This window comes from Bos indicus, chromosome 18 (assembly GCF_029378745.1).
Source record: "Bos indicus isolate NIAB-ARS_2022 breed Sahiwal x Tharparkar chromosome 18, NIAB-ARS_B.indTharparkar_mat_pri_1.0, whole genome shotgun sequence".
Classification (NCBI taxonomy): domain Eukaryota; kingdom Metazoa; phylum Chordata; class Mammalia; order Artiodactyla; family Bovidae; genus Bos; species Bos indicus.
Genome location: NC_091777.1, coordinates 44,000,771 through 44,027,202, shown reverse-complemented (window position 1 = coordinate 44,027,202; position 26,432 = coordinate 44,000,771). Strand labels below are relative to the sequence as shown.

The 26,432-nt window shown below is 44.3% G+C and overlaps 1 protein-coding gene and 1 long non-coding RNA gene across 2 annotated transcripts in view; one reads left to right on the top strand and one right to left on the bottom strand.

The window, feature by feature from the left end:
- Window positions 1-26,432, top strand: part of RHPN2 (rhophilin Rho GTPase binding protein 2) — a 70,586-nt gene that overhangs the window by 21,946 nt on the left and 22,208 nt on the right. Inside the window, exons 3-4 of the mRNA XM_019979934.2 lie at window positions 7,950-8,078; window positions 11,140-11,215. Coding sequence (XP_019835493.1) covers window positions 7,950-8,078; window positions 11,140-11,215 — 205 coding nt within the window. The remainder of the gene's footprint in view (window positions 1-7,949; window positions 8,079-11,139; window positions 11,216-26,432) is intronic.
- Window positions 10,741-22,569, bottom strand: LOC109572823 (uncharacterized). The gene is made up of 3 exons (XR_002182857.2): window positions 22,327-22,569; window positions 12,026-12,759; window positions 10,741-11,246 (listed from the first exon to the last, which is right to left on the bottom strand). It is a non-coding gene; the product is annotated as an uncharacterized lncRNA (long non-coding RNA).

Genomic DNA, 26,432 nt, shown 5'->3' with positions numbered 1-26,432 from the left:
CTTCAAGAATAAAATCATAGTCGTTTTTGAGAAACAGTTCTCTAAAAGATATTTGAAGTACCTTAGCAAGGAATAGTGAGAAGGCAATGGCACCCCACTCCAGTACTCTTGCCTGGAAAATCCCATGGACAGAGGAGCCTGGTGCGCTGCAGTCCATGGGGTCGCTAGGAGTCGGACACGACTGAGCGAGTTCACTTTCACGCATTGGAGAAGAAATGGCAACCCGCTCCAGTGTTTTTGCCTGGAGAATCCCAGGGACAGGGGAGCCTGGTGGGCTGCAGTCTTTGGGGTCACACAGAGTCGGACACGACTGATGTGACTTAACGGCAGCAGCAGCAGCAGCAGCAGCAGCAAGGAATACCTGAAAAGGAACAATCTTCGTGATTGGGTTTGTGTGGTTGCATCAGACGAGGAGACTTACGAGCTTCCTTACTTCCAGATTAGTCAAGATGAAGATTAACCTGCTCCCATCCTGTCAGTTTGGTTTCATTGTACTGACAACCTCAGCTGGCATCATGGACCATGAAGAAGCAAGACGAAAACATACAGGAGGGAAAATCCTTGGATTCTTTTTCTAGGGATGTAATACATACAAACAAAATGCCTCAGAGGACCAAAAAAGAAAAAAAATTAATCTGAGTCTGAAGACTAGATGAAACCATCCTTTATAGGGCTTTGCTTGCTAATAAAACAAATTAAGCATACAAAAGAAACATCTTGAAATGGACCTTTGGCTTATCAGTGAATAAAAAACATTGTGTATGAACAAAACAGGAAAGTTATGAGAGTTGAATAGAATATATCGGAGAGTATCACATGTACGGCAGAGCCATGGCATATGGGATCTTAGTTCCCCAACCAGGGATGGAACCTGCGCCCCTACAGTGGAAGCACAGAGTCTTAACCTCCAGCTTCCCCAGTGGCTCAGACGGTAAAGAGTCTGCCTGCAATGCAGGAGACCCTGGTTCAATCCCTGTCAGGAAGATCCCCTGGAGAAGGAAATGGCAACCCACTCCAGTATTCTTGCCTGCAAAAATCCCATGGACAGAGGAGCCTGGCAGGCTGCAGTCCATGGGATCCCGAAGAGTCAGACGCAACTGAGCCACTTAACCGCTGGAGTGCCGGGAAGTTTCCGAGACTTGTTTTTGGGGTAGGAGGTATATGTGTATGCGTGTAGTGTACTGTGATACAAAACTCATTTCTTACTGGTCATCATGTCCTTCTCCAAAAAAATTCCTAAACCAATGATATTCACCAGCTGAGCTTCCAACATCTCATTTCCTGGCTGGGGAGCCCAGACTATGCATGAATGAAAACTTACTGGTCAGTGAAAGGGCACGTGCCATCCTATTTGCAGCCAGGTCATGACTGCTCTTTCTTTCTTTTCTTTTTAAAAAAATACATATTTATTTGCCTGTGCTGGGTTTTAGTTACAGCACACTGGATCTTTGTTGTGGCATGCAGGTTCTTTAGCTGTGGCATGTGGGATCCTCAACCAGGGATCAAACCTGGGTGTTCTGTATTGGGAGCACAGAGTCTTAACCACTGGACCACTGGGGAATTCCCTACGACTGACTGCTCCTTTTGAGTGGGCGTAAGCTTGTTGGCTGGTCATGGAGAACAAGCTGAGGGAAGGGAGGTAGAGAGAGGGAGAGAGAAAGCGAAGGGAGTATAAAGACACCATGAAGAGAAACCGATGAACCCATCTATGTGCAGGGCGTGGAGAGTCCCCGGGGGAGGTCTGACTCCGGGGGAAGTGGTTTAGTGCTTTGCTCTCTGGAGGAAAGGTGGGCAGGTGGTGAACAAAGCAGGTCAGGGTCAGGTAGGTGGGTTTTCATCAGCTGAGGATGGGGAGGTGGTCAGTTACTGTTTCTGGCTGGCTGGAGCTCTTGCTGGCGACCCTCAGGGGTCCTCATGTGTGACAGGAGGGCACTTCTGGCACTTGGCCGGAACCATGGCTGAAGACTTGCCAGGATGGTCCAAGGGAGTGTACTCAGCAAGGCCCGGCTTAGAGCTTGGTTGCCACTGCCACTGTTGCTTGGGCAGTGGTTCTGAATCTGTAGAAGGAGCTCGCACCTGGAAGACCTTTGAGTAGGTAGCAAAACCCCTCCTTTGGGAACTCGGGTAAAGTCTGTTCCTCCATCCAGCTTCACACTGTTCTGTTTAATGAATATAGTACATTTTGCTTATCCATTTGCTTGTTGCATATCTGGATTGTTTTCTACTTTTTGGCTGAGGAATAATGCTATTATAAACAGTCACATGCATGTCTTGGTTTGGACATATGTTTTCATTTCTCTTGTGTAGATTCTAGGAGTGTAATTACTTGGTTTTACAATAAGTTATGTTTTAACATTTTTCTAAGCTACCTCTCTGTTCTGCCCAGTGGTTGTGTCATTTACATTCAGCAATGTATGACGTATCTAGTTTCTCTGTACAGCCTCACTAATACTTGTTATTGTCTTTTCTTCTTTAATTATAGCCAATCTGATAGTTTTGTATTGGTATCTTATTATGTCTTTAACATGCATTTTCCTATTGACTAAAGACACTGAGCATCTTTTCATGTGCTTATTAGCCATTTATAGAACTTCTTTAGTAAAATGTCTATTCAAATCTTTTGCCTATTTTATGAATTCAGTAAAGTTACAGGATACAAAATCAATATACAGAAATCAATTGTATTTCTATACACTAATGATGAACTATCAGCAAGATAAATTAAGAAAATATTCCTAACACTTATACACCATTGGTGGGTCTGTAAGTTGGTATAGCCACTGTGGAAAACAGTATTGAGATTCTTCAAAAACTTAAGACTAGAACTGCTATGGGACCCACCTACTCCACTTCTGGGTATTTATCTGAAGAACGCAAAACCTACTTTGAAAAGATACAGGCACCCCAGGTTCATTGCAGCATTATTTATAATAACCAGGGTATGGAAACAAACTAAGTGGCCATCAATGGATGGCTGGATAAAGAAAATGTGATACACGCAAACACACACACACACAGAATATTATTTAGCTATAAAAAAGAATAAAGTCTTGCCATTTGCAACAACATGGATGGAAATTGAGGGCATTATGCTAAGTGAAATAAGTCAGAAAGACAAATAGTGTGTGATCTCACTTATATGTGGAATCAAAACAAAACAAAATAAACCCCCAGATCCTGTATACTGCAACTGAGAGTTCACATGTCAGGACTAAAGACTCCTCATGCTGCAACAAAGAAACAAAGACTGAAGATCCAGAGGGCTACAACTAAGACCTGGCACAGCCAAATAACTATATAAATGTATATATTTTAAAACCCAAGCTCACAGGTACAGAGAACTGATGGTGGTCGCCAGAGGTAGGGGTTGCAGGGCAGATGAAATGAGTACAGATTTCCAGTTGTAAAATAAGTCATGGGAATGTGATGTACAGCATGGTGACAACAGTTAATAATGCTGGATTGTATGTTTGAAACGTGCCAAAAGAGTAAATCTTAAAAGTTCTCATCTTAGGAAAAGATTCTCTAACCATGTATAATGACAGATGGCAAGTAGATTTATTATGGTGATCATTTTGAATCATTATATTGTACACTTAAAACTAATAGAATATTGTATGTCAGTTATAACTCAATTAAAAAAATATTTTGCCCATTAAAAAAGTTGAGTGATCTTTTAATTATTTAATTAACAGAACTCTTTATGTTTTCTAGATACAGATTCTTGATCAGATACACAAGTTGCAAATATTTTCTCCCAGTCCGTGGCTTTCTTCTTCTTCTTTTTTCCCTGGTGGCTCAGAGGTTAAAGCGTCTGCCTGCAGTGCGGGAGACCGGGGTTCAATCCCTGGGTCAGGAAGATCCCCTGGAGAAGGAAATGGCAACCCACTCCAGTATTCTTGCCTGCAGAATCCCATGGACAGAGTCCATGAGGTCACAAAGAGTCGGACACGACTGAGCAACTTCACTTCACTTCACTTCACTTCACTTCTGAAACACTGAAGTTTAAAATTTGACAACTCAAATTAATGTTTCTTCTTTTATGGATTTTTGTGCTTTTGGTGTGTAACTAAGACTACTTTGCCATCACTCCATGGCAAATAGATGGGGAAACAATGGAAATAGTGACAGACTTTATTTTCTTGTGCTTCAAAGTCACTGCAGATGGTGACTGCAGCCATGAAATTAAAAGACGCTTGCTTCTTGGAAGAAAAGCTATGACCAACCTAGACAGCATATTAAAAAGCAGAGATATTACTTTGCCGACACAGGTCTGTCTAGTCAAAGCTATGGTTTTTCCAGTAGTCATGTGTGGATGTGAGAGTTGGACCATAAAGAAAGCTGAGCACTGAAGAATTGATGCTTTTGAACTGTAGTGTTGGAGAATACTCTTGACAGTCCTTTGGACTGCAAGGAGATCAAACCAGTCAATCCTAAAGGAAATTAATCCTGAATATTCATTGGAAGGACTGAAGCTGAAGGCTCCAATACTTTGACCACCTGTTGTGAAGAACTGACTCATTAGAAAAAACCCTGATGCTGGGAAAAATTGAAGGCAGGAGAAGGGGATGAGAGAGGATGAGATAGTTGGATGGCGTCACCGACTCAATGGATATGAGTTTGAGCACGCTCCAGGAGATGGTAAAGGATAGGGAAACCTGGCGTGCTGCAGTCCATGGGGTAGCAAAGAGTTAGACACGGCTGAGCTACTGAACAATAACAAGAATACTTTGTCCAATTTGAGGTCACAAAGATTTCATTCTAGGAGTTTTACTGAGGTCTCTGATCCATTTTTTAAAACTTTACTTTTAATTGGAGGATAATTGCTTTACAATGTTGGTTTCTGTTGTACAACAACCTGAATCAGCTGTAAGTTTTTATATATCCCCTCCTTGGAGTCTCCCTTCCACCCCCAACCCCCGTCTGATCCAGTTTGACTTGATACCTGGTCTGGTGTAATGCTTAGATTGAGATTTATTTTTTGCACATTGTGCAGAAAAGAGTTATTGTCGCAGGCCTGAGAAGTCTATCTTTAGAAAGCCCTGCTTGCAAGGTTGGCACTTGGCTGGTGTGTGGAAATGTAGATTTCAGGAGAGTTCCCCTCATTCCTAGAACTGATAAGAGGAGCTCACTATACTTAAACTATTTCCACAAACCATGTGAAGTGAAGTGAAAATCGCTCAGTCGTGTCTGACTCTTTGCAACCCCATGGACTATACAGTCCATGGAATTCTCTAGGCCAGACTACTGGAGTGGGTAGCCTTTCCCTTTTCCAAGGGATCTTCCCAACCCAGGGATTGAACCCAGTCTCCCACATTGCAGGCAGACAAACCATGTGATTTATAGCAAATACCTGCTTTCCTTCTTGGAGTCTTAAATTTTGGAACATGCTAGGCAGGGATGTCTACCTGACGAACTCCCAGTAAAAACCCTGGTGATCTTCCTTGGATGATAGTTTTTACACACATGTTGTCACAACCCTTTGCTGGAGGAATTAAGCATGTCCTGTGTGACCCCTCTCGGAAAAGGCAATGGCACCCCACTCCAGTACTCTTGCCTGGAAAATCCCATGGGCTGAGGAGCCTGGTAGGCTGCAGTCCATGGGGTTGCTAGGAGTCGGACACGACTGAGCGACTTCACTTTCCCTTTTCCCTTCTATGCATTGGAGAAGGAAATGGCAACCCACTCCAGTGTTCTTGCCTGGAGAATCCCAGGGACGGGGGAGCCTGGTGGGCTGCCATCTATGGGGTCGCACAGAGTCGGACACGACTGAAGTGACTTAGCAGCAGCAGCAGTGTGACCCCTCTGGGAAGGAGGACTCTTAGCAGCCTGTGCCTAGTTTCCTCTAGACCTCACCCCATGCGCCTTTCCCTTAGCTGATTTTGCTGGATGTCCTTTTGCTGTAATAAACCAGAGCAGTGAGCACAACTATATCCTGAGTCCTGCAAGTCCCACCCACTGACTCTAGGGGTGGTCTTGGGGACACTGACATGCGTAGAAATGTCCAATGGCTTCAGCACCATTCATCAGAAAGACTTTTGCTCCTTGAATTTTCTTGTCATCTTTGTCAAAATCAATGTACCATAAATGTAAAAATTTACTTCTGGATTCTGTTCTGTTCCATTGCCTGTCCTTATGCCAGTACCACGTTGTCTTGATTACTGAGGCTTTATAGGAAGTTTAAAATCAGATAGCATAAGTCCTCAAACTTTTTTTTTTTTTTTCCCAAAATTATTTGGCTCTTCTAGGTCCTTTGCATTTCCATATAAATTTTAGGATCGGTTTGTTAGTTCCTCCTAAAAAGCTTACTAGGGTTTAGATTGGAGTTGCGGTTTTCAAATTTTTTTAAGTTGATCTTGCTTATTTATTTGACTGCACTGGGTCTTTGTGTCTGGGACTTTCTCTAGTTGTGGTTAGCGGGGGCTACCCTTGGTTGCAGTGCACGGGCTTCTCTTGCTGTAGAGCACAGGCCGTAGGCACAGGGGCTTCAGAAGTTGCAGCGCATGGGCTCAGTCGTTGCGGTTCACAGGCTGTATAGAGCCAGGGCTCAGTAGTTGTGGTGCTCAGACTTAGTTCCTCCACGGCATGTGGAATCTTCCCCAACCGGTAATCGAACTTGTGTCCTCTGCATTGGCATGTGGATTCTTATCCACTGTACCACTAGGAAAGTCCGGGATGGGAATTGATTGGAATTGATGGTTCACATGGAGAGAACTGACATCTTGACAATAGTGAGTCTTCCAATCCATAAACATGAAATGCCTGTCCGTTTAATATCACAGTAGTGTTTTGAAGTTTTCAGTGTGCGAGACTTCTGCTTCTTTTCTTAATTTTATTCCTAAGTATTTTATTCTTTCTGATACTATTACGAGTGAAATTGTTTTCTTAATTTCATTTTAAGATGTCTTGTTGCTAGTATATAGAAATACAATTGATGTTTGTATTTTGACCTAGCTAAATTTATTAGTTCCAGTATTCGTTTTCTGGGTGCCTGGGGATGTTATACATGCAAGAGTATGTCAGCTGTGAATAAAGTTTTACTTCTTCCTTTCGGTTTAGATGCCTTTCATTTCTTTACCGTATTGCTACTGGCTTGAATCTCTAGTATGGTGTTGATAAGAAGTAGCATGAATGGACATCTTTGCCTTGCTCCTGATCATAAGGGGGAAAGCATCAATCTTTCATCATTAAATATGATGTTAGCTGTGGGTTTTTGTAGATGTCATTTATCAAGCTTTGTAAATTATCTTTTATTCCTAGCTTGTTATGGATTTTTACCGTAAATCTGTGTTGGATTTTATCACATGCTTTTTTTTCCTGCATCTATTGAGATGACAGGTTTTTTTTTTTTTTTGGTCCCTTATTCTGTTGCTTTAGTATGTTACATTAATTGATTTTCAGATATTAAGCCAACCTTGCATTCCTGGGATAAATCCCACTTGGTCCTCTGTATATGTTGCTAGGTTCAGGTTGCTAATATTTTGTGGAGGACTTTTACATATATATACATGAAAGATACTGATTAGTATTCTTGTGGTGGTTTCCCCTGGTTTTGAATCAGGGTGATATCAGCCTCACAGGCTGAGCTGGGGAATGTTACCCACCCCCTGTCTTTTCTCATCTTTTCCCTTTTAAGGAGATAATTTATGGTCCCTTACGTGTGGCTAGGAGAAACTTCTTTTTCTTTTCTCAAGGCTAATTCTTATAAAATTCAAGTTAAGCAGCTCAGTGTCATTGGCTAAATCCTAGGTCCGTGTATGGACAGATGTGGCTCAAAATGGAACAGGTTCCCGGCCTCCCTGAGACACTTGTCTGATCACAGCTGGCACCTCCATCTGCAGGCAGACCCCCAGAGCTTCCCTACAGGGACAGGGGTGGGGTATCTGCTCAACCGGCCACTGGGGGATGCTTGGCTGAAGTTGCTTCTCTCCCCCTTTCTCTTTTAACAGAGCAGCCACGAACCAAAAGGTACGCGAGCAGGTGCGCCTGGAACTAAGCTTCTTGAATTCAGACCTGCAGATGCTCAAGGAAGAGCTGGAGGGGCTCAACATCTCAGTAGGAGTCTATCAGAACACAGAGTAAGTAGGGGCAATGCTTCTGTCAGGTACTTTCTGAGCCTTGGGAAATGCCTGCATCAGGGATGGTACACAGACAGGCCCCAGGGGTAGCCAGCCCCGCTTTGATTTGGTTCGGGCTTGAGCAAGGTGCAGGAGTTAAAGAGAACCTATAGGGTTTCTTGGAGATACCTGACCAGTTGGAGAAGAAGGCATTTATTTGTCCTGGGGCCACTTGGGACACAGGTTTACTGGAGAGCCTTGTGGCTGGGTTCAGGCAGGGAAATGGCACCTGTCACATAGCCTGGGTGATGCCTCTGCCATAAAGAGGCCCTGGAACAGGAGCTGTGGTCAGCTCTGAGAGTCAACCTGCCAGGTGGGGCCCAGGAAGCCCCATCTTCTTCCCTCTCCACCTCAGTACCACGCACACGATCTGACTCTGAGTCATTCTGTTGATAGATTATAGAAACATGTAATAAGCTGCCTTTCCCAGCAAAGATCATGAGACTTCTGTAAGTTCCCTGAGGGGATGGTGTAGCTGAGACACTTTGGAAATGTCTCCCATTGAATATTCGAGAAAGAAATGTTCTGATTCCAAAGCATCCCTTAGAGAGTCTTTGTGGGAGGCCAAATGTTGAGGTGTGACCTTCAGAAGAGCTCAGAAATTCTCCCTCCCCAAGGTGAGCTACCTTGGAAGGAAAAGTCCATCTTTTTTTTTCCCTATATGGACCATTTTAAAAGCTTTTATTGAATTTGTTAGAGTATTGCTTCTGCTGATTATGTTCTGCTTTTTGGCTTCGAGGCATGTGGGATCTTAGGTCTCCGACTGGGGATAGAACTCGCACCCCCTGCATTGGAAGGTGAAGTCCCCACCCCTAGACAGCCAGGGAGGTCCCCAAAAGTCCATCTTTAAGAGGAAATAACCTTGAGAACTGCTAAAGAACAGTTTACATACTTTTCTGTCTGGAGAAGTAGGACTTTTCAAAAGGTAAGGGAGCCCCAAGGAAAACTCAGTCAGAAAAAAATTCCCTAGATGAACAGAACCAAATGTTGGAGAGCCTTCCATCATCTTTGAAAGGTGCTTTTCCAGATCATCTCCTGCTCAGTCCTCTGCACTGTCCCCAAGGGGTTTTTCTGAGCCACGGGTGAAACCTCTGCTTCCTTGGTGGCCGTCCATGAGCCAGGCTGTGTGTCCTGGCTCACTTACCTTTGAGCTCCCAGCATAGTTCTGACCCCTAATCAGTACAGCCAGCGAACGGCTTCCCTCAGCTCATGCTGTATGCTCAGTTGTGTCTGACTCTTTGCAACCCCATGGACTGTAGTCTGCCAGGCCCCTCTGTCCATGGGATTTTCCAGGCAAGAATACTGGAGTGGGTTGCCATTCCCTTCTCCATCTATGAGATGAGTCAGGGCCAAGCATTGGTGATACAAGTAGGATGTTTCTTATTCCGCCTCGCTGTATGTGAAACACAGGGCTGTTCATGCATATTGCCCAAAGACACGCACTTAAGGCCCCTGTTGTGACTGCAGTACAGCTGTAAAGCGGCTGATTGGTTTCTGGGAGTGGGAAAGTTGGTCCCTGGGAGTGGGGAAGAGGGGAGAGAGATATGCAGATATATAATGACATCTTGCATTTCCATCCGCCCTCTTCCTGTTTTCAAAGCACGTTATTTTTTTCTTGGCACAGCTGATCTTCACACACGTCTATGAGGTAGACAGGGAAGAAACAATCTCATGCAGATGAGAAAACACAGGGAGCCCCGAGGTTATGGGAAAATGTTATATTAGTGCAAGATGGAGAGGGTGGGGAGTCCTGGCCAGGAGCCTGGGGATGCTGGCTGCTGTTACACGATCACAGGAAGAGCAGACCTAGCCGCCAGCCCTGTCGGGGTGAAGCCAGCAGAGAGCGGCCCAGCCTGTCCTCATCTCCTTCTAGCAGGATCCAGCTTTCCTGGCAGGCCTTGGGGAAGCTATGTACCCCATTGGGACTCGCCTGCTTTCAGCACAGCCCCGTTGTTTTCTGTCCCCCACAGAGGCAGCTTCAGCTTACAGCCCATTGTCCACTCACCCCGCCTGCATTCCTGGCCTCCTCCCTGGCCAGGCTGAGCGGCCCCAGGAGGTCTCCTGTTACAGGTCAGGGAGCGAAATCCCTGTTGGCAAAACACAGCTGAGCCCAGTTCACTTCCCACTGGCCCTGCCCCTGAGACCACGCCCAGAGTGACCTTTGGGGTAACCAGGTGGTTGGTGGGGGGAGAGGAGGTGGTGGGGAGATAGCCAGCCAGGGCCTGACCCAGGGCTGGGAGCCAGGTGCACTTAGGTGTCAGATGGGGCCCCCGCCCTCAAGGCCTTCCCCGTGACACCTAGAGGGATACCCCCCTTGGGAGGAGGCACGTGAGAGCCCAGGGTTGGAGGGCTGCAGGAGAGGTGGGACCCACTGCAGTGAAGGGAGGAGGAGGAGAAGGGTGGGGGTTGGCTGGAAATGGCGGCAGTGCACCAGACCGCAGAGCAGTGAGCACGCGAGGCACAGACCCTGGTGTGCAGAGGTCCTCAGGACAGTTATTCAAAGATGCAATGTGATTGGAGGGATAAATCAGGATACAGCTGGTAGGGGCCTCATGTGTTAGGCTTGGTCATCTAGAAGGGGATGGGGACTCCTTTAGGAGCAAAGACGAGGACATGACCTGAGTGGCCTTTAAAAAAAAAAAATTATTTATTTTTGGTTGCACTTGGTCTTTGTTGCTGCACGCAGGCTTTTTCCAGTTGCAGTGAGTGGAGCAACTCTTTGTTGTGGTGCGCGGGTTTCTCATTGTGGTGGCTTCACTTGTTGCGGGACATGGGCTCTAGGCGTCTGGAAACTTCTCAGACCAGGGACTGAACCCATGTCCCCTGCATTGGCAGATGGATTCTTATGCACTGTAGCACCAGGGAAGTCCCCGAGTGGTCTTTACGGAAAATGAACTGATGTGTACTAGCTTGGCTGGAGGAGGGGTGGGGACCTGAGCTGGAGTCTGGTGGGGGGACAAGCTGGGGGTGTGCAAAGTGGCCGAGATGCGGATGTTCATGTAGCTTACTCTGTTCCTTCTAGGGAAGCATTTACAATTCCCCTGATTCCACTTGGCCTGAAGGAAACCAAGGACGTTGATTTTTCAGTCGCTCTCAAGGTAAATCCCAAAGCAATGGGCACTGGATTCACTGTTTAAAAGAGAAATGTGGAAATTGTGGATCCCTTACAAGTGCTGTGAGGCTCGACGGGCCAAAGGTCGCTTGATTTCTTCAGGGTGGCCTTGAGCCCCTTCAGCAGACCACCCGGACAGCCCATGCTAAACTTTCCTATGCTCACTAACATCTGGTTGCTGAGACTCTCACACGCCTGGGGAAGGGGTTGGGAACCCGGGCTGGTTGGCTCCAGGAATCCAAGGCAAAGAGGATCTATGGTAAACAGGCTTTGAGTTTTTAAAATTGCATCCTGTTTTAGTAACTTTTTTTTGCCTCAAATTTTATAGTCAATTTAGGCCATGTTTTTGGAAGAATAGCCAAAAGTTTTTGACCCTCAACATTTTATTTTGGAAATAGTAGAAAATTTGAAAGAATGTCACAGTGAACCCCTGTATACTCATTACCTAGATTCTCCTGTTAACATTTTGCTGCAGTCACCTTATCATGTATTTGTGCGTCTATGCATCCCTCTCCCCGCACATTAATACATCTTGTTTTTGATACCTTTCAGAGTAAACCAAAGATACTGGTTCACTGCCCTTAAACACTTGAATAGCTAGAGTTTATGCATCCCCCATGCCCTGATCCCTGGATGTCTGCCTTCTCTTTTTTTTCTCTCTATCCCCCGCTCTGCCCTCCCCCTTTCTCTCTCCCTCCTTCTTTCCCTCCCTTCCATCTTTTTTTTTTTTTAAGTACCAACTTTACTGGGATATTCATACATTGCACAATTCACCTCTTTAAGGTAAAAATAGTACCTGGCCTCCCCTTAGCCATGTGTCTCTGGCAAGCAGTGATATTGTAGGCCCGCCTGTGTCAGTCACTGAACAGGTGCTGGTGATGTCAGAGGCCCAGCTGTTAGGGCCCCTGTAATTCAGTGGAGGATCTGGGTGGGAAGCGAGAGAGATGCTTTGATGGAGGTACCCAGAGATGGCTTGCCCCCAAGCTGGGGCCAAGAGAGGCCTCCCCAGGTCTGGAATGCTTTCCTCTTCCTCCTTGCCGCGGATCCATCACGATGAGTTTTACTGAATCATCTCAAACTTCCATGCAGAAGAAGAAAGTGGTGATGAGGTGGAAGGGGGTGTCTGTCTCCAAGCTTTCCAGCACAGGCAGGGTGTGTAGGGATGAATCCCAGAAGTGTGAAAAATGCTTCAAAGAATTCTGTTTCTTGTCACAGCAGTCCTGTTAGTTGACTCATCTTTTCACTGATTTTATTTTAGAAAAGAAAAAAATGACCATATGGCATTTTGAGCACTACACAATTTGTCCTTTTAAAAAGCAATTGGTAATAAACAAGTGGGACCTAATTAAACCTAAATTTTAAAATTAAAATTAAAAGCTCTTGCACAGCAAGACTGTGGCCTATGCTAAGTCACTCGATTGTGTCCGACTCTTTGTGACCCTATGGACTGTAGCCCGCTAGGTTTCTCTGTCCATGGGATTCTCCAGGCAAGAATACTGGAGTGGGTTGCCGTTTCCTTCTCCAAGGAAACTATAAATAAAGAGAAAAGACACCTTTCAGAACGGGAGAAAATAATAGCAAATGAATCAACTGACAAAGGATTAACCTCCAAAATATACAAGCAGTTCATACAGCTCAATACTAGAAAAACCAACAACCCAGTCAAAAGTGGCCAGCAGAGCTAAACAGACATTTCTCCAAAGAAGACATACAGATGGCTAATAAACACATGAAAAGATGCTCAACATCGCTTATTATTAGAGAAATGCAAATCAAAACTACAATGAGATACCACCTCATGCCAGTCAGAATGGCCATCATCAAAAAGTCTATAAGCAATAAATGCTGAAGAATGTGTGGAAAAAGGGAACCCTCTTGCAGTGTTAATGGGAATGTAAATTGAAACAGCCACTGTGGAGATTCCTTAAAAAACTAGGAATAAAACTACTATATGACCCAACAATCCTACTACTGGGCATACACCCTGAATAAACCATAGTTGAAAAAGATGCATATACCCCAATGTTCATTGCAGGGCTATTTACAATAACTAGGGCACAGAAGCAACCTAGATGTCCATTGACAGATGAATGGATAAAAAAGCTGAGGTACATATATACAGAGAAATATTTCTCAGCCATAAAAAGGAATGCACTTGAGTCATTGCTAATGAGGTAAATGAACCTTGAGGCTATTATACAGAGCGAAGTCAGAAAGAGAAAAATATATATTAATGGATATATATGGAATCTAGAAAGATGGTACGGAGGAACCCGTTTGCAGGGCAGCAGTGGAGACGCAGACACAGAAAACAGACTTGTGGACACAGTAGGGGAAGGAGAGGAAAGGCCTAATTGAAAAAGTAACATTGAAACATATATATCACCACATGTAAAATAGCCAGTGGGAATTTGCTGTATAATACAGGGAGCTCAAACCCAGTGCCTGTGACAACCTAGAAGGGTGGGATGGGGAGGAGGTGGGAGGGAGGTTCAAGAGGGAGGGGACATATGCATACCTATGACTGATTCATGTTGATGTATGGCAGAAACGAACAAAATCAATTCAGTTTAGTCACTCAGTCGTGTCCGACTCTGACCCCCATGGACTGCAGCACGCCAGGCTTCCCTATCCATCACCAGCTCCCAGAGTTTGCTCAGACTTATGGCCATTGAGTTGGTGGTGCCATCCAACCATCTCATCCTCTGTTGTCCCCTTCTCTTCCTGCCTTCAATCTTTCCCAGCATCAGGGTCTTCTCTAATAAGTCAGTTCTTTGCATCAAGTGGTCAAAGTATTGGAGCTTCAACTTCAGCCATCAGTCCTTCTTCCAATGAACAAAATATTGTAAAGCAATTATTCTCCAATTAAAAAAAAATTGGTTAATGCTTCGAATGCTTTTGCACTTGTCCTCCAATCTCAAGCAGAGACTGTGTGAGTTCCTTTCACTCAGGGCCTTGTGGACTGATGTCTTGTTTAAATCCAGGTCCTGGGCCCTGTGAGTTTGGAGTTTATTTTAGAGTTTGAGAAGGGACTTTGGTAGCCACGCCAGACCCAGGATTACCAAAAATTTTATTTTCTGGGTAGTAGAATGGCAACCCACTCCAGTACTCCTGCCTGGAAAATCCCATGGACAGAGGAGCCTGGTAGGCTGCTGTCTATGGGGTCGCATAGAGTTGGACACGACTGAATGACTTCACTTTCACTTTGCACTTTTCATGCATTGGAGAAGGAAATGGCAACCCACTCCAGTGTTCTTGACTGGAGAATCCCATGGAAGGCGGAGCCTGGTGGGCTGCCGTCTATGGGGTCGCACAGAGTCAGACACAACTGAAGTACCTTAGCAGCAGCAGCAGACAGCTATCTGCCAGCTTTTCACAGGGCACGTGAGCTTTTAGTTAGGTGTGACACTTGCCATAGGTCTCTGAGACTCCAGACAATGCTTATGTCTGTGGAAATATTTTAGTTGCTTTTGTAGAATAGTTTCTTTTAAGATTTAGTTTGTTGCTTTGTGCCAGAGCCGGAAGAGTGTGGGCATTTTGCAGGGGACAGGAAATAGGTGAAGGGGATTAAGGTTACAAATTTTCATATTATAAGCCATGGGGATAGACTATGAAGCATAAGGAATATATTCAGTAATACCGTAATAACTTTGTATGGCAACAGATGGCTACTAGACTTGCCATGGTGATCATTTCATAAAGTATGCAAATGTCAAACCAGTATATCATACACCTGAAACTAACATAATATTGTGGTCAACTATATTTCAATTAAAAAAAAAAAAGACATACCCAGAAACACAAAATGTGTGAGTTTGGAAGGAATTGTGCAGGTCGCCAAAATTTAAAAAATTTAAAAAGAGTGCAAGCAAATAAACATGTAGTACTTTTGTCACTGGAAGAATACTTTATATTTTAAGCAATTAAGACTGTATCTGAAAATAGGGAGTAACATATTTAATACTGGAAAAAAAATAAAAATAAAAAGAGTGCAGGCGTTCAAAAGGGAGACTCTTGGAGAAAATTGGGAATTTCCTGGGCAGCTGTAAGGATCCAAACATGTCATGTGCAGAATTCACATTAAATCTAGTGGGGAAAAAAAAAAATCACATGTTGTGGATATGGCCAAGTGCTATTCAGCTGAGGTTCCCAACCATGTCATTTTAGTCTAAAAAGAACTCTACAGATGTCAGTCATACAAAAATGAGAATGTTTGGGGGACATTCTGTTTTTCCTCCCGTGTTTGTGCTTGAGAGTAACATAGACAGGTGCTCAGAAGTAATCTGGCCAACTAAATCAGGGCAATTCATGTTGTCTTTCAAATCTGTGTATCCTCGTGATGTTTAATGGTCAGTGAAGCTTCATGGTCTGATTATGTTCTGTTTTAAATAAATGGGCTTTAAAACAACTTCATGAAGAAGCACCATCAAAATAAATTCCAGAGAATTCAAGTTTTTTTTTCCTTTTAAACATAGCTTTGTTAGTATATATTTCTGATTGAGAACAGTATTGCAAAATGTTCAGAAAATACCAAGAAATGTAAAGATCCCTCACAGCCACACACATCCCCCTACACCTTTATTTGGTACTTAAGCTTTGAGCACCTGGTCTCATCTTCTGATCAGGGGTCTTTAGAAGGATGTGAGACTCCTCCGATCTATTCAGGCTCAGCATGGTATCTACTGGTAATAAGTGCCAAGTAGGGTAGCTATTAACTTCATTCTTAAGGCATCTTCCAAATTTTTATTGTCAACAGCTCTCCTGTGAGCATCTTTGCACAGTTTGCTGAATATTCCCTTTGGATAAATTTCTAGATGTGGATTTAACGATTACATGACCAATCTAGATAGCATATTCAAAAGCAGAGACATTACTTTGCCAACAAAGGTTCGTCTAGTCAAGGCTATGGTTTTTCCTGTGGTCATGTATGGATGTGAGAGTTAGACTGTGAAGAAGGCTGAGCACCGAAGAATTGATGCTTTTGAACTGTGGTATTGGAAAAGACTCTTGAGAGTCCCTTGGACTGCAAGGAGATCCAACCAGTCCATTCTGAAGGAGATCAGCCCTGGGATTTCTTTGGAAGGAATGATGCTAAAGCTGAAACTCCAGTACTTTGGCCACCTCATGCGAAGAGTTGACTCATTGGAAAAGACTCTGATGCTGGGAGGGATTGGGGGCAAGAGGAGAAGGGGACGACAGAGGATGAGATGGCTGGATGGCATCACCGACTCAATGGACATGAGTTTGAGTGAACTGCGGGAGTTGGTGATGGACAGGGAGGCCTGGCGTGCTGCGATTCATGGGGTCGCAAAGAGTTGGATGCGACTGAGTGACTGATCTGGTCTGATCTGATCTGAATAACCCACCAGAACTGGTCTTGCCTTACATTCCTATCAAGTGTGTGTGACTGCTTATGAAACTGTTTGTGTCATCTTTTGGGGCCCCAGAGAGCTCCGGTACCACAGTTCTTTATGTCTCAGCACAGAAGACAATTTAGTGAGCAGCGAGGAGGTAGATAAGAAGTGATTTTTTAAAATAGGATGCTTGTGGGCAGGCGAGAAATGGTGCACTCTGAGAACTTACTGGACTATATAGTTTTATAATCAAAGGAAAAGTGGGGGGCTTCCCTGGTGGCTCAGTGGTGAGGAATCTGCCTGCCAGTGCAGGAGGCATGGATTTGGTCCCTGACCTGGGAAGATCCCACATGCTGTGGAGCAACTAAGCCTGTGTGCCACGACTTTTGAGCTCTGGATCCCAGGCGTCTCAACTACTGAAACCCACGTGCCCTAGATAGAGCCCATGCTCCGGGCAGAGGGAGAAGAACTTCTTTGTCTTTCTTGAGTAGACATCATGCTTCCATCCTCAGCTCTTCCTCCAGGTTGAGCAGGGTAGTTTTCTTGTCCCTACACAGTCAAGCTCGGTCCACAGATTATTGTTTTTTATGTGGGCAGAGAGCATGTCTTAGGGGTCATTAACTTCCTGAGCTCACTGGGCAGGATGTGGGTCTCATGCCACCACTGTTCTATTGTCTTGGGCATATGTCTTATGCCTCTCTTGCATGGTTTTGTTTCTAAGCAAGCCTGCCTGGTTTTGTGATTAAGCAAACTTACAGGGTCTCCCATATTTTTTCTATTTACAATCCCCTAGTGGGATTAACTACTTAATCACCTACTTTGTCCCTTTCCTCTATATCATTCCTCCCTCCAGGTGTTTACCCTTTTATGCTTCAAAGCGGGTAAAGGGCAGTGACTGATCATTAGCTACTTCGGGCTGAGATGGAACATTGGCCTTCCTGGGGAAGGAGTAAAGCGCCTGGCTGACTGTCCCTTCTCTGTTCGGAGAACTGCCAGTCAGTGTCACTGTGGTTAGCATCATCCTTTTAGCCTTCTTAGATGTTAAGCATTGGAGGATGAATCTACAAAAAGGTATAAATTAAAAGAAATACAACAATGAGCTTTGGAAAAGTCATTAAGAAGGATTACAGCCATGATTTTGAAGATCCAGACCGTTTTCCTCAGTTTCTAAATCTAAAAGAGAGTCACTGAAGGCCTCAATCTGTTTCTGATTAGGCCTGGAATCTTAAATGTTTTATATTTTAGGGTGTATTGAGTCTTTTATCTCAGTTATAGATTTAATTTATTCTTTTCTATTTTTTGTTAATATCCTTTGATGATGAAGGGCTTCCCTTGTAGCTCAGTTGGTAAAGAATCTGCCTGCAGTGCAAGAGACATGTGTTCGATCCCTGAGTTGGGAAGATCCCCTGGAGAAGGAAATGTCAACCCACTCCAGTATCCTTGCCTGGAAAATCTCATGGACAGAGGAGTCTGGTGGGCTGTACTCCATGGGGTCGAAAAGAGTCGGGCACGACTGAGCAACTAACACTTTAACACTTTGATGATGAGAGTGGTTTCCTTGTCCCTCAAGGGACAGAGTGTAGCCCCTAATTTATTTAAAGAATACCTTCCATTAAAGAAATAGGACAGTCAGTCACAAACAGAAAGGAATGTGGAAATAACCAGCCATTGATGTTGTACGAAAGGGGTCGCAGGAAAATGTGCCCCTGTCTCTCGCCTGACACTCCCATTGCATATTTCTTACAGTTAAGGTTTCCCATCCTTTGGGTTAAGACCGAGAAGGTTGTGTTAGTCTGTGAGAAATTTTATCAAGTGACCCGCCATTTCAGTGACTGCCCAAGGCTCCGCATTAGTTATGTAGATGCCATGTCTGAGCAGAGCCATTTTTGGCTTTGGGCCCCGTCAGTCTTTTGATTGTGAAATCATCAAAGAAGGCCGACTCCACCCCCCAACTCTCTGGTGCCTGGGGCATTCCCTCTTTCAATACCTTGGCTGTTTGCAAAGGGTTCATCCATCACAATCTTTCTCTAATGTGTCCCTTCTGTCCTCACAGAGCACACTGATTTTGTCTGGGTACCTATGGGCCTTATGGTCTACCGTGGCCAGATTGGCCTAAAAATCCTGGCCTTTCCTGTGGTGGTCTCAGAGTGGACACAGCCATTGTCATCATCTGGGCCTTTTGTTTATCTCTCTGGGTGTATTCAACCTTTTTGGCCATATCCCTATTATTGAAAACCAAGTAAGCCAATCAGAGCAAATCACTCTCAGGAGTCTGAGGACCCACAGTTGGCTTTTTTGAATTTCATTTCTGATGTCTGGGGAAGACTGGGCTATGAAATGTAGAGCCAAAAAGTCCTGTCCCTCAGGCGAGGAGGGATCCACCTAGGTACACTTTTTAAATGCTTCTATTGATCTCCCTTGAAAAACTGTAGGATTTTTATCTGGTCCCTATTGGAATTCTTTCACTTTTTTTTCATGGTTGACAGGTTTCATTGTAAGCTTTTTCTTTTTAAAACAAACTCCTGCCCCCAAGTTGTGACTGTTTTTATTTGTGTATTTTATTTTATTGGCTGCCCGCAGGCTTTCTCAAGTCGTGGTGAGCTGGAGGCTACTCTTCTATGCAGTTCAGGGGCTTTTCATTGCGGTGGCTTCTCGTTTGTGGAGCACGGGCTCTGGGGCTCGTGGGCTTCAATAGTTGAGGCTCGGGTGGGCTCAGTAGTTGTAGCACACAGGCTTAGTTGCTCCGCGGCATGTGGTATCTTCCCGGACCAGGGATTGAACCTGTATCCCCTGCATTGCAAGGTGGATTTTTGCACCATTGGACCACCAGGGAAGCCCCCATTGTGAGCTTTTTCATACCCTCTATTAAACAATTAATCATATGGTCCCATCTATTGCTCTCAACAAAGTGGATCTGATGATTTCATTGTGGATTTGGCTCAGGAGCAGCATAGTTGCCCAAGTGGTGTACTGCATGGCCCTCTTGGGCTTGAGCTGCCATTTGGTCAGCGTGGACTCTGGCTGCCAGTATTTTGTGCTGTTCTTTCTCAGGAGTGCAGCAGTGGGATAAGATTTGTAAATCTCTCCAGGTGAGATCCAAAGATTGGATCAACCTGGTAAACTCTTTTGTGAAAAGTTCAGGGATCCCAGAAAAACTTCCCAATTTACCCTCTGCCAGACTTAGGTCGGATGTTGAAAAAAGCACGTGAACTGTTACTGTTTCTTGATTTCTATCAGAAGTTTCTCTCAGAGGCAGAACCATCAGGGCAGTTGGTTGGTAACTTATACTGCTGCGGGTGCTAGCTCAGCTGAAAATGGGCCCCTTAGGTAGCTTGGGATACAAAGGAGGCCTTTCCTCACTCTTGGATGCGTTTTGTTATTTAGTCACTAAGTCACGTCTGGCTCTTTGCTCCCCCATGGACTATAGCCTGCCAGGATCCTCTGTCCATGGGATTTTCCAGGCAAAAATACTGGAAAGGGTTGCCATTACCTTCTCCAGGAGATCTTCCTGACCCAGGGATAGAACCCATGTCTCTTGCATTGGGCAGGCGATTCTTTACCACTGAGCCACCTCAGAAGCCCTGGGTATGTTGTCCCCTAGGATAACAGCCTTGGTTTGGAACAGCAGTTCCCACCTGTGAGACAGCCCTCATTGGAGCAGCCCTTTTCATGGATATAGCAGGTTTCACCGAGCAATAGTTAGCTAGCCAAAAGTTTCCTTCCTGTGTCAGTCTACCTTGTAACTGATTCAAGATTTGTACTTACAACTTTAGATGTTATCCCTCCCAAAGCAGTCTCCCAACCAGGTGTTACTGGCCAAGAAATTGTTTGTAAGGAATACTACAGAGGGTATCCCAGTGGTGTTGGCAATGAGCAAGATTTGGTCTAGCTGCAAATGGAAATAAAGGGTCAGCACTTGTAAGAGTCAGAGGGAGGGGAAGACTGACATCAGGGCTCAGGAAGTCCTCTGTTGGACACTTTGAGTAATTAGGAGCAAACTACCCTACATCTTGGAAGTTGATTCCCTTCAGTTTTCTTGAGCATAATGTACTTAAGAATACCTGATAAGCCTGTGATCTAGGCGAGATACAATCCTTTAAATGATTTTTTTTCTAATGTATATATCCCCGATTATAAATTATAAGCATTTAGTCTTTATCCAAAGATAGATTACAGTGATCAGCTTTAGAAACAAGTTTAGAATACCTTTTTAAGAACTCTGTTAGGCTTCTCAGTAATATAACAACAAAGAGCTATTTGAAAAGTGAGTTTTAGATAGTAGATACTGACCTCAAGGAGCAAAACTAAAATTTAGTATCTATTAAAACATTACTTTTTTCTAAAATTACCCTCATCTTTACCAAAGACCGGAGAAGGCAATGGCACCCCACTCCAGTACTCTTGCCTGGAGAATCTCAGGGACGGGGGAGCATGGTGGGCTGCCATCTATGGGGTCGCACAGAGTCGGACACGACTGAAGCGACTTAGCAGTAGCAGTTACCAAAGATAGCCAAGTTAAGATTAATTTGTTTGTAAAGTAAGTCTGGTTAATTCATCACATAGGCATATTTAATTTGTCCAATAAATCAGGTGCCTTGAATACTAAAAATTGTAAAAGGTATACCCTAAATAAAAGAGCTCATTTTAAACCTTTTTATTTTTCACTGTATGGCATCAGCTTTTGTAGCCAAGGAAGGCTTTCACCCATTAAGTAGAAGACAGAGTTGGCCAGGGAGCCAGGAAGAGCCAAGCAGCCATCTTGGATTCCCCATATCCCTGACTGTTTAATTTGCAGCTTTTGTATATCTATCTTAATTTTTTTTTTAATTTAGGAGCAGATTGTTGCCATGCTACAAGGATATCAGGATGGCAAAAGTCTGACAATAACGGGTTAATTTTTTTGTTGACAAATTGTACAACAAATATTGTATGAACTTATTAACTTTTAGTAAACCCAGATAAAGTATTTATACTTAATACTCATGAGTCTAAAAACATATCTATATTAACAAACTTAAACTACAAACTTCAATACCAAACATTAATTTAATATTAAATATTTCTGAAATCATGTGAACCTATAATCCATTTAGCTTAGTTTCTCTTATATTTGGAAGTGTTTTATTTTGTAAGTGCTTACTTTATTTTTCAAAGCCAGTTAAATTGAGCTCATTCACAAATTAACCTCAGCAATATTATCTAAAGACAAAAAGACACGGCTTACATGTATTCAGAGATTTCAGTTTCATTCTTAAACTTATTCATAAAACAGACTGCAATGCAGATTTATCAGTTTACAAATAACAGCTGGAAAAATTAAGTTTACAGACTTGAGTTTTAACAGGGATAGAAACAGAATATAGAAGAAAAGTCTCAGACTTAAAAACAGTGTAGATTGCCAAACCCTGTCAGAAGCAGTCCAAACAGTAAAATGTCTTTCTTTTTGCATACCATTTCCATTGTCAGCTGATCCCTTCCACATCTTTATGATCCCTTGCCACATTTTTATGGCAACTCATGTTGATGACCACCATTCCTCCAGTTTTTTGTTTGTTTTTCCTTCAGACATCCATAATATCATTCACTTGACCCTTACCCAGTTCTTGATCAGAGCCCCAAAGCCTTTGGGGTTGATCAGCCTGTCTAAAACAGGCAGCCATTGGTGGAGTATCTTCCTCCATACTCTTGGCTCATGGCATCCCATGAGCCTTCTAGGACCTGACCCCAGACCTTCTTATCTTACCGCAATCCTGCCGCAGTCGCCATCTGAAACCATTTGTGTCATTTCAGGGGCTCCCAAGGGCTCTGGTACTACAGTTCTTTATGTCTCAACGCAGCAAAGAATTCAGTGAGAAGCAGAGGTAGATAAGAAGTGATTCATTAGAATAGGATGCTTGTGAGGTTTACAAGCAGGCAGGCAAGAGATGCTTCGCCCTGAGAACTTACCAGACCACAGTTTTATAATCAAAGGAAAAGTGGGGAGAGGGAGAAGAACTTTGTCTTTCTTGAGTAGACGTCATGCTTCCATCATCAGCTCCTCCTCCAGGTGGAGCGGGGAGTTTTCTGCTTCCTACATGGTCAGGCCAAGTCCACAAAGTATTGTTTTCTTATGTGTGCAGAGAGCACGTCCTGGGAATCATTAACTTACTGAGCTCACTGGGCAGGATATGGGTCTCATGCCACGATTGTTTTATTGTTTTGGGGCATGTCTGGTGCTTCTGTTGCCTGGTTTTGTTGCTAAGCGTCTTCTCTTTTGAGTAATCATTAACTTACAGGGGTCTCCCATATTTTTTCTACTTACAATCCCTTAGTGGGATTAACTATTTAATCACCTACTTTGTCCCTTTACGCTGTCCCTGTCACTTACAGTGGGTATCATTGATCATTTTGATTTTGGGAGGTCAGGCAAAAATGGTATCATTACAGTGTGTATACATTCTAGAGTTGATTACATCCTCACTTCTGTTTATTTGCTCCTTACACGTGTCCTCTTGGAAATACCTATTTCTATCCTTTGCCTCCTTCACCACAGGGTTGCTCTTGAGTTCGTTTGTATATGAAGGAGAGTAATCCTTGGTAATGTATGTTTGCAAGTATTTCTCCCAGTATGTTCTCTCCTTTAACTTGTTTTACAAGCAATACCAGTTTAAAAAAAATATATATATATATCTTTTTTTTCCAAACAGATTTTATGTTGTTAAGCTTCACAGTTCTTCCCTTTACAACCCTGCCTTGAAAGGCATTCTCCACACCAAGAGGAAACATTTATTTTGCTGTAGTTTCTAACAGTGCTTTGTTTAATTTTGAACATTAAATCTTTAGTCAATCTGGAGTTTGGGGGTGAGTAATGAGAGGCAGGGTGCTAAGTTTTTTTTTTAGTGTCTTTTTGGCTGTGCTGGGTGTTCGTTGCTGCATGCAGGCTTTGTCTAGTTGCGGAGAGCAGGGGTACTGTGTAGTTGTGGTAGGCGGGCTTCTCATTGGGGTGGCCTCTCATTGTGGAGCACAGGTTCTAAGGTTCATGGGCTTCTGTAGTTGCTGCATGTGGGCTCAGCAGCTGTGGCTCAAGGGCTGCAGGGCGCAGACTCAGTAGTTGTGGCACAGGCTTAGTTGCCTTGCGGCAGATAGGATCTTCCTGGACTAGGGATCAAACTAGTGGTGTCCCCTGCATTGCAAGGCGGAATCCTAACCACTGGACCATCAGGGAAGCCCCGGGGCTGTACGTGTTTATTTTCACCGAAGTGGTGGCCAGCTTCCCCTGAGCTATGTCTAAGGAATCCATGTGTCGTGTTGGATGCTGTCCTTTTCATCCTGTGCCCCTCCTGCCCCCTCAGTCCCCCTCCCTCCTGCTCTGTGTGGGAGTTGGCACTGGCTCCTGCTCTGTGACTTCCTACTGGGTGTGGCTGAGGGGGAGAAGCAGCAGCTGGCGATGAGAGGATGGGAGGAGAGGGAACTCCTCAGTTCCCTCAGCTGGCTACCTTTTGCATTCCGCCCCCACTCCACCAGAGGACGTCCTGGTTTGGACCTCGCCTCAGGCAGCCACCTCTCCAAGTTCTTATAACTCCTTCTCCCCTTTGGCCCTTCAGCCCTGTGGTTCTAATGGCTCTGGAGGTCCCACGCCATCCCTGTGGTTTCCCATAACCCTACCCCCATCCCTGTAAGAGTTCTTCCCTTCAGTTCACATCAGGAACAGCTGTGTGTACCCTCCTTCCTGCCTGGACCTGGTGGATGCTCCAGGCTTTTCCTCTTCTTTGAATGGTGGGCTTATGTTATACACCTGATTCTCGAATCTGCTTCTGTTTCTGCTCCATATTTGGTTTCATTGTCCACTTTTCATGTGTTTTAACACCAAGTAGAACAAGCCTTCTTCTTAGTCTTCTTTTTTTTTTTTTTTTTTTTTAATACTTGTTTATTTATTTATTTTGGGCTGCTTTGGGTCTTTGTTGTGGCATGATGAATTCAGTAGTTGGGGCGTGTAGGTTTAGTTGCCCCGAGGCATGTGGGATCTTAGTTCCCTGACCGTGGATCAAGCCCACATCCCTCTCATTGGAAGGCAGATTCTTAAGCACTGGTCTACCAGGGAAGTCCCCTGAGTGGTGGCTTTAATGCTGCTCTCACGGATGTAGTCCTATAGAAGCCCTAGAGGAACTTTGTCTCCCAGATCATCCTCACCATAATTATCGTCACTGGTAACATAATTGATCATATTTGAAAACCATTTCAAATATATACAGTGTCGCTATGTTAGTAGAGGAGCTGATTCCAAACACCAGCACTTAAAGTCATAAAGAAAATCATAGAATCATAAAGCGAACAGAAAAGTTGGCTAAAAATGACACATGTGAAAAAACAAAAAGAGCCTTCTGCATGTCCTTGGAACTGGCACAACGTCTTCTCAGGATTTATTCTGAGGAACTAATCAGAGATGTGCAGAAGGAGGACCGTCATGATTTACGTGTTTAACAAAGGAGGGTTAAGAATATCATGGTACATATTGGCTAGCACATAGTAGGCACTCTATTTGTTGAATAAATGAATGACACCTTTGTGCCTTTGGAGGCTTATATAACCATTGAAATCTGTGTCGTAGAATACTTTGTGGCATAGGAAAACATTTGATACAGTGCCAATTCAAGAAAAACAAGAGTGAAGCCAAGTTGTATATTCGTTCAGTACAATCTCATTTTTGTAAGTGGAGGGTGTATGGGTGCGTGTGTAAATATTCACTGAACATATAAAAAGCAGAAGGGACTTTAATGTAGAAAGTGTGTAAAGAGAATACTCACAGCCACTTGGGAAAATGTAATCAACAATCACTCCCTTCAACTTTTGGCAGCCAGGGAGAGCCAGCACTTACATTGTTCAAGAACTCGTTCTCCACACACATTGCTGCTGCTGCTGCTAAGTCACTTCAGTCGTGTCTGACTCTGTGCGACCCCATAGACGGCAGCCCACCAGGCTCCCCTGTCCCTGGGATTCTCCAGGCAAGAGTACTGGAGTGGGTTGCCATTGCCTTCTCCGCTAATATATGTTATGTTGTACCTATTTTTTTTTATGTTGTACCTATTTCTTTTTTATTTAAATAAAAAAAAAAAATGTTGGCCACACCACACAGCTTATAGCAGGCAGTGGGGGTTGGGGGCTTCCCAGGTGGCATTAATGGTAAAGAACCCGCTTGCCAATGCAGGAGATGTCAGAGATGAGGTTTCAGTCCCTAGGTGGGAAAGATCCCCTGGAGGAGGAAATGGCAACCCACTCTAGTATTCTTGCCTGGAGAATCCCTTGGACAGAGGCGCCTGGCGGACTACAGTCCATGGGGTCGCAAAGAGCTGGACACGACTGAGTGACCAGGTAGCAGCAGCAGCACACCTTATGGGATCTCAGTTTCCTGACCATTGAGCCTGGGCCTCGGCAGTGAATCTCAGCCTCTGGACCACCGGGGAACTCTGTGTTATGCCTGTCACTTACTGTCTGTGCTCCCCTGTGAGATTATAAGTGCCATGGGGCAAGGTCTTTGTTTTGTTCTCTGAAGCAGCCCCAGCACTGTGTACAGTGCCTGGCACACTGCCAGTGCTTACCAATGTGTCTTATGATTGAATGAATTCACAGAGCCAGCATCAAACACTGGACCCAGCTGGGGGTCTCACTGGGGTGCTTTGTTCGTGGAAGTGCCCTCACAGGGGTTCCCATCACAGACCCTGAGGTCTCATAACAGTCCCCAGACATGAGTTGCCTTTGCCATGTGTGAAGTCCCCACTGAAGATGAAGGTCTGAGCCCCTGAATATCTGTGATGTTTGCCAGTGTGATTGAACTCACAGTCACTTCCACAAGTCACTTCGCTCTGCTGCCAA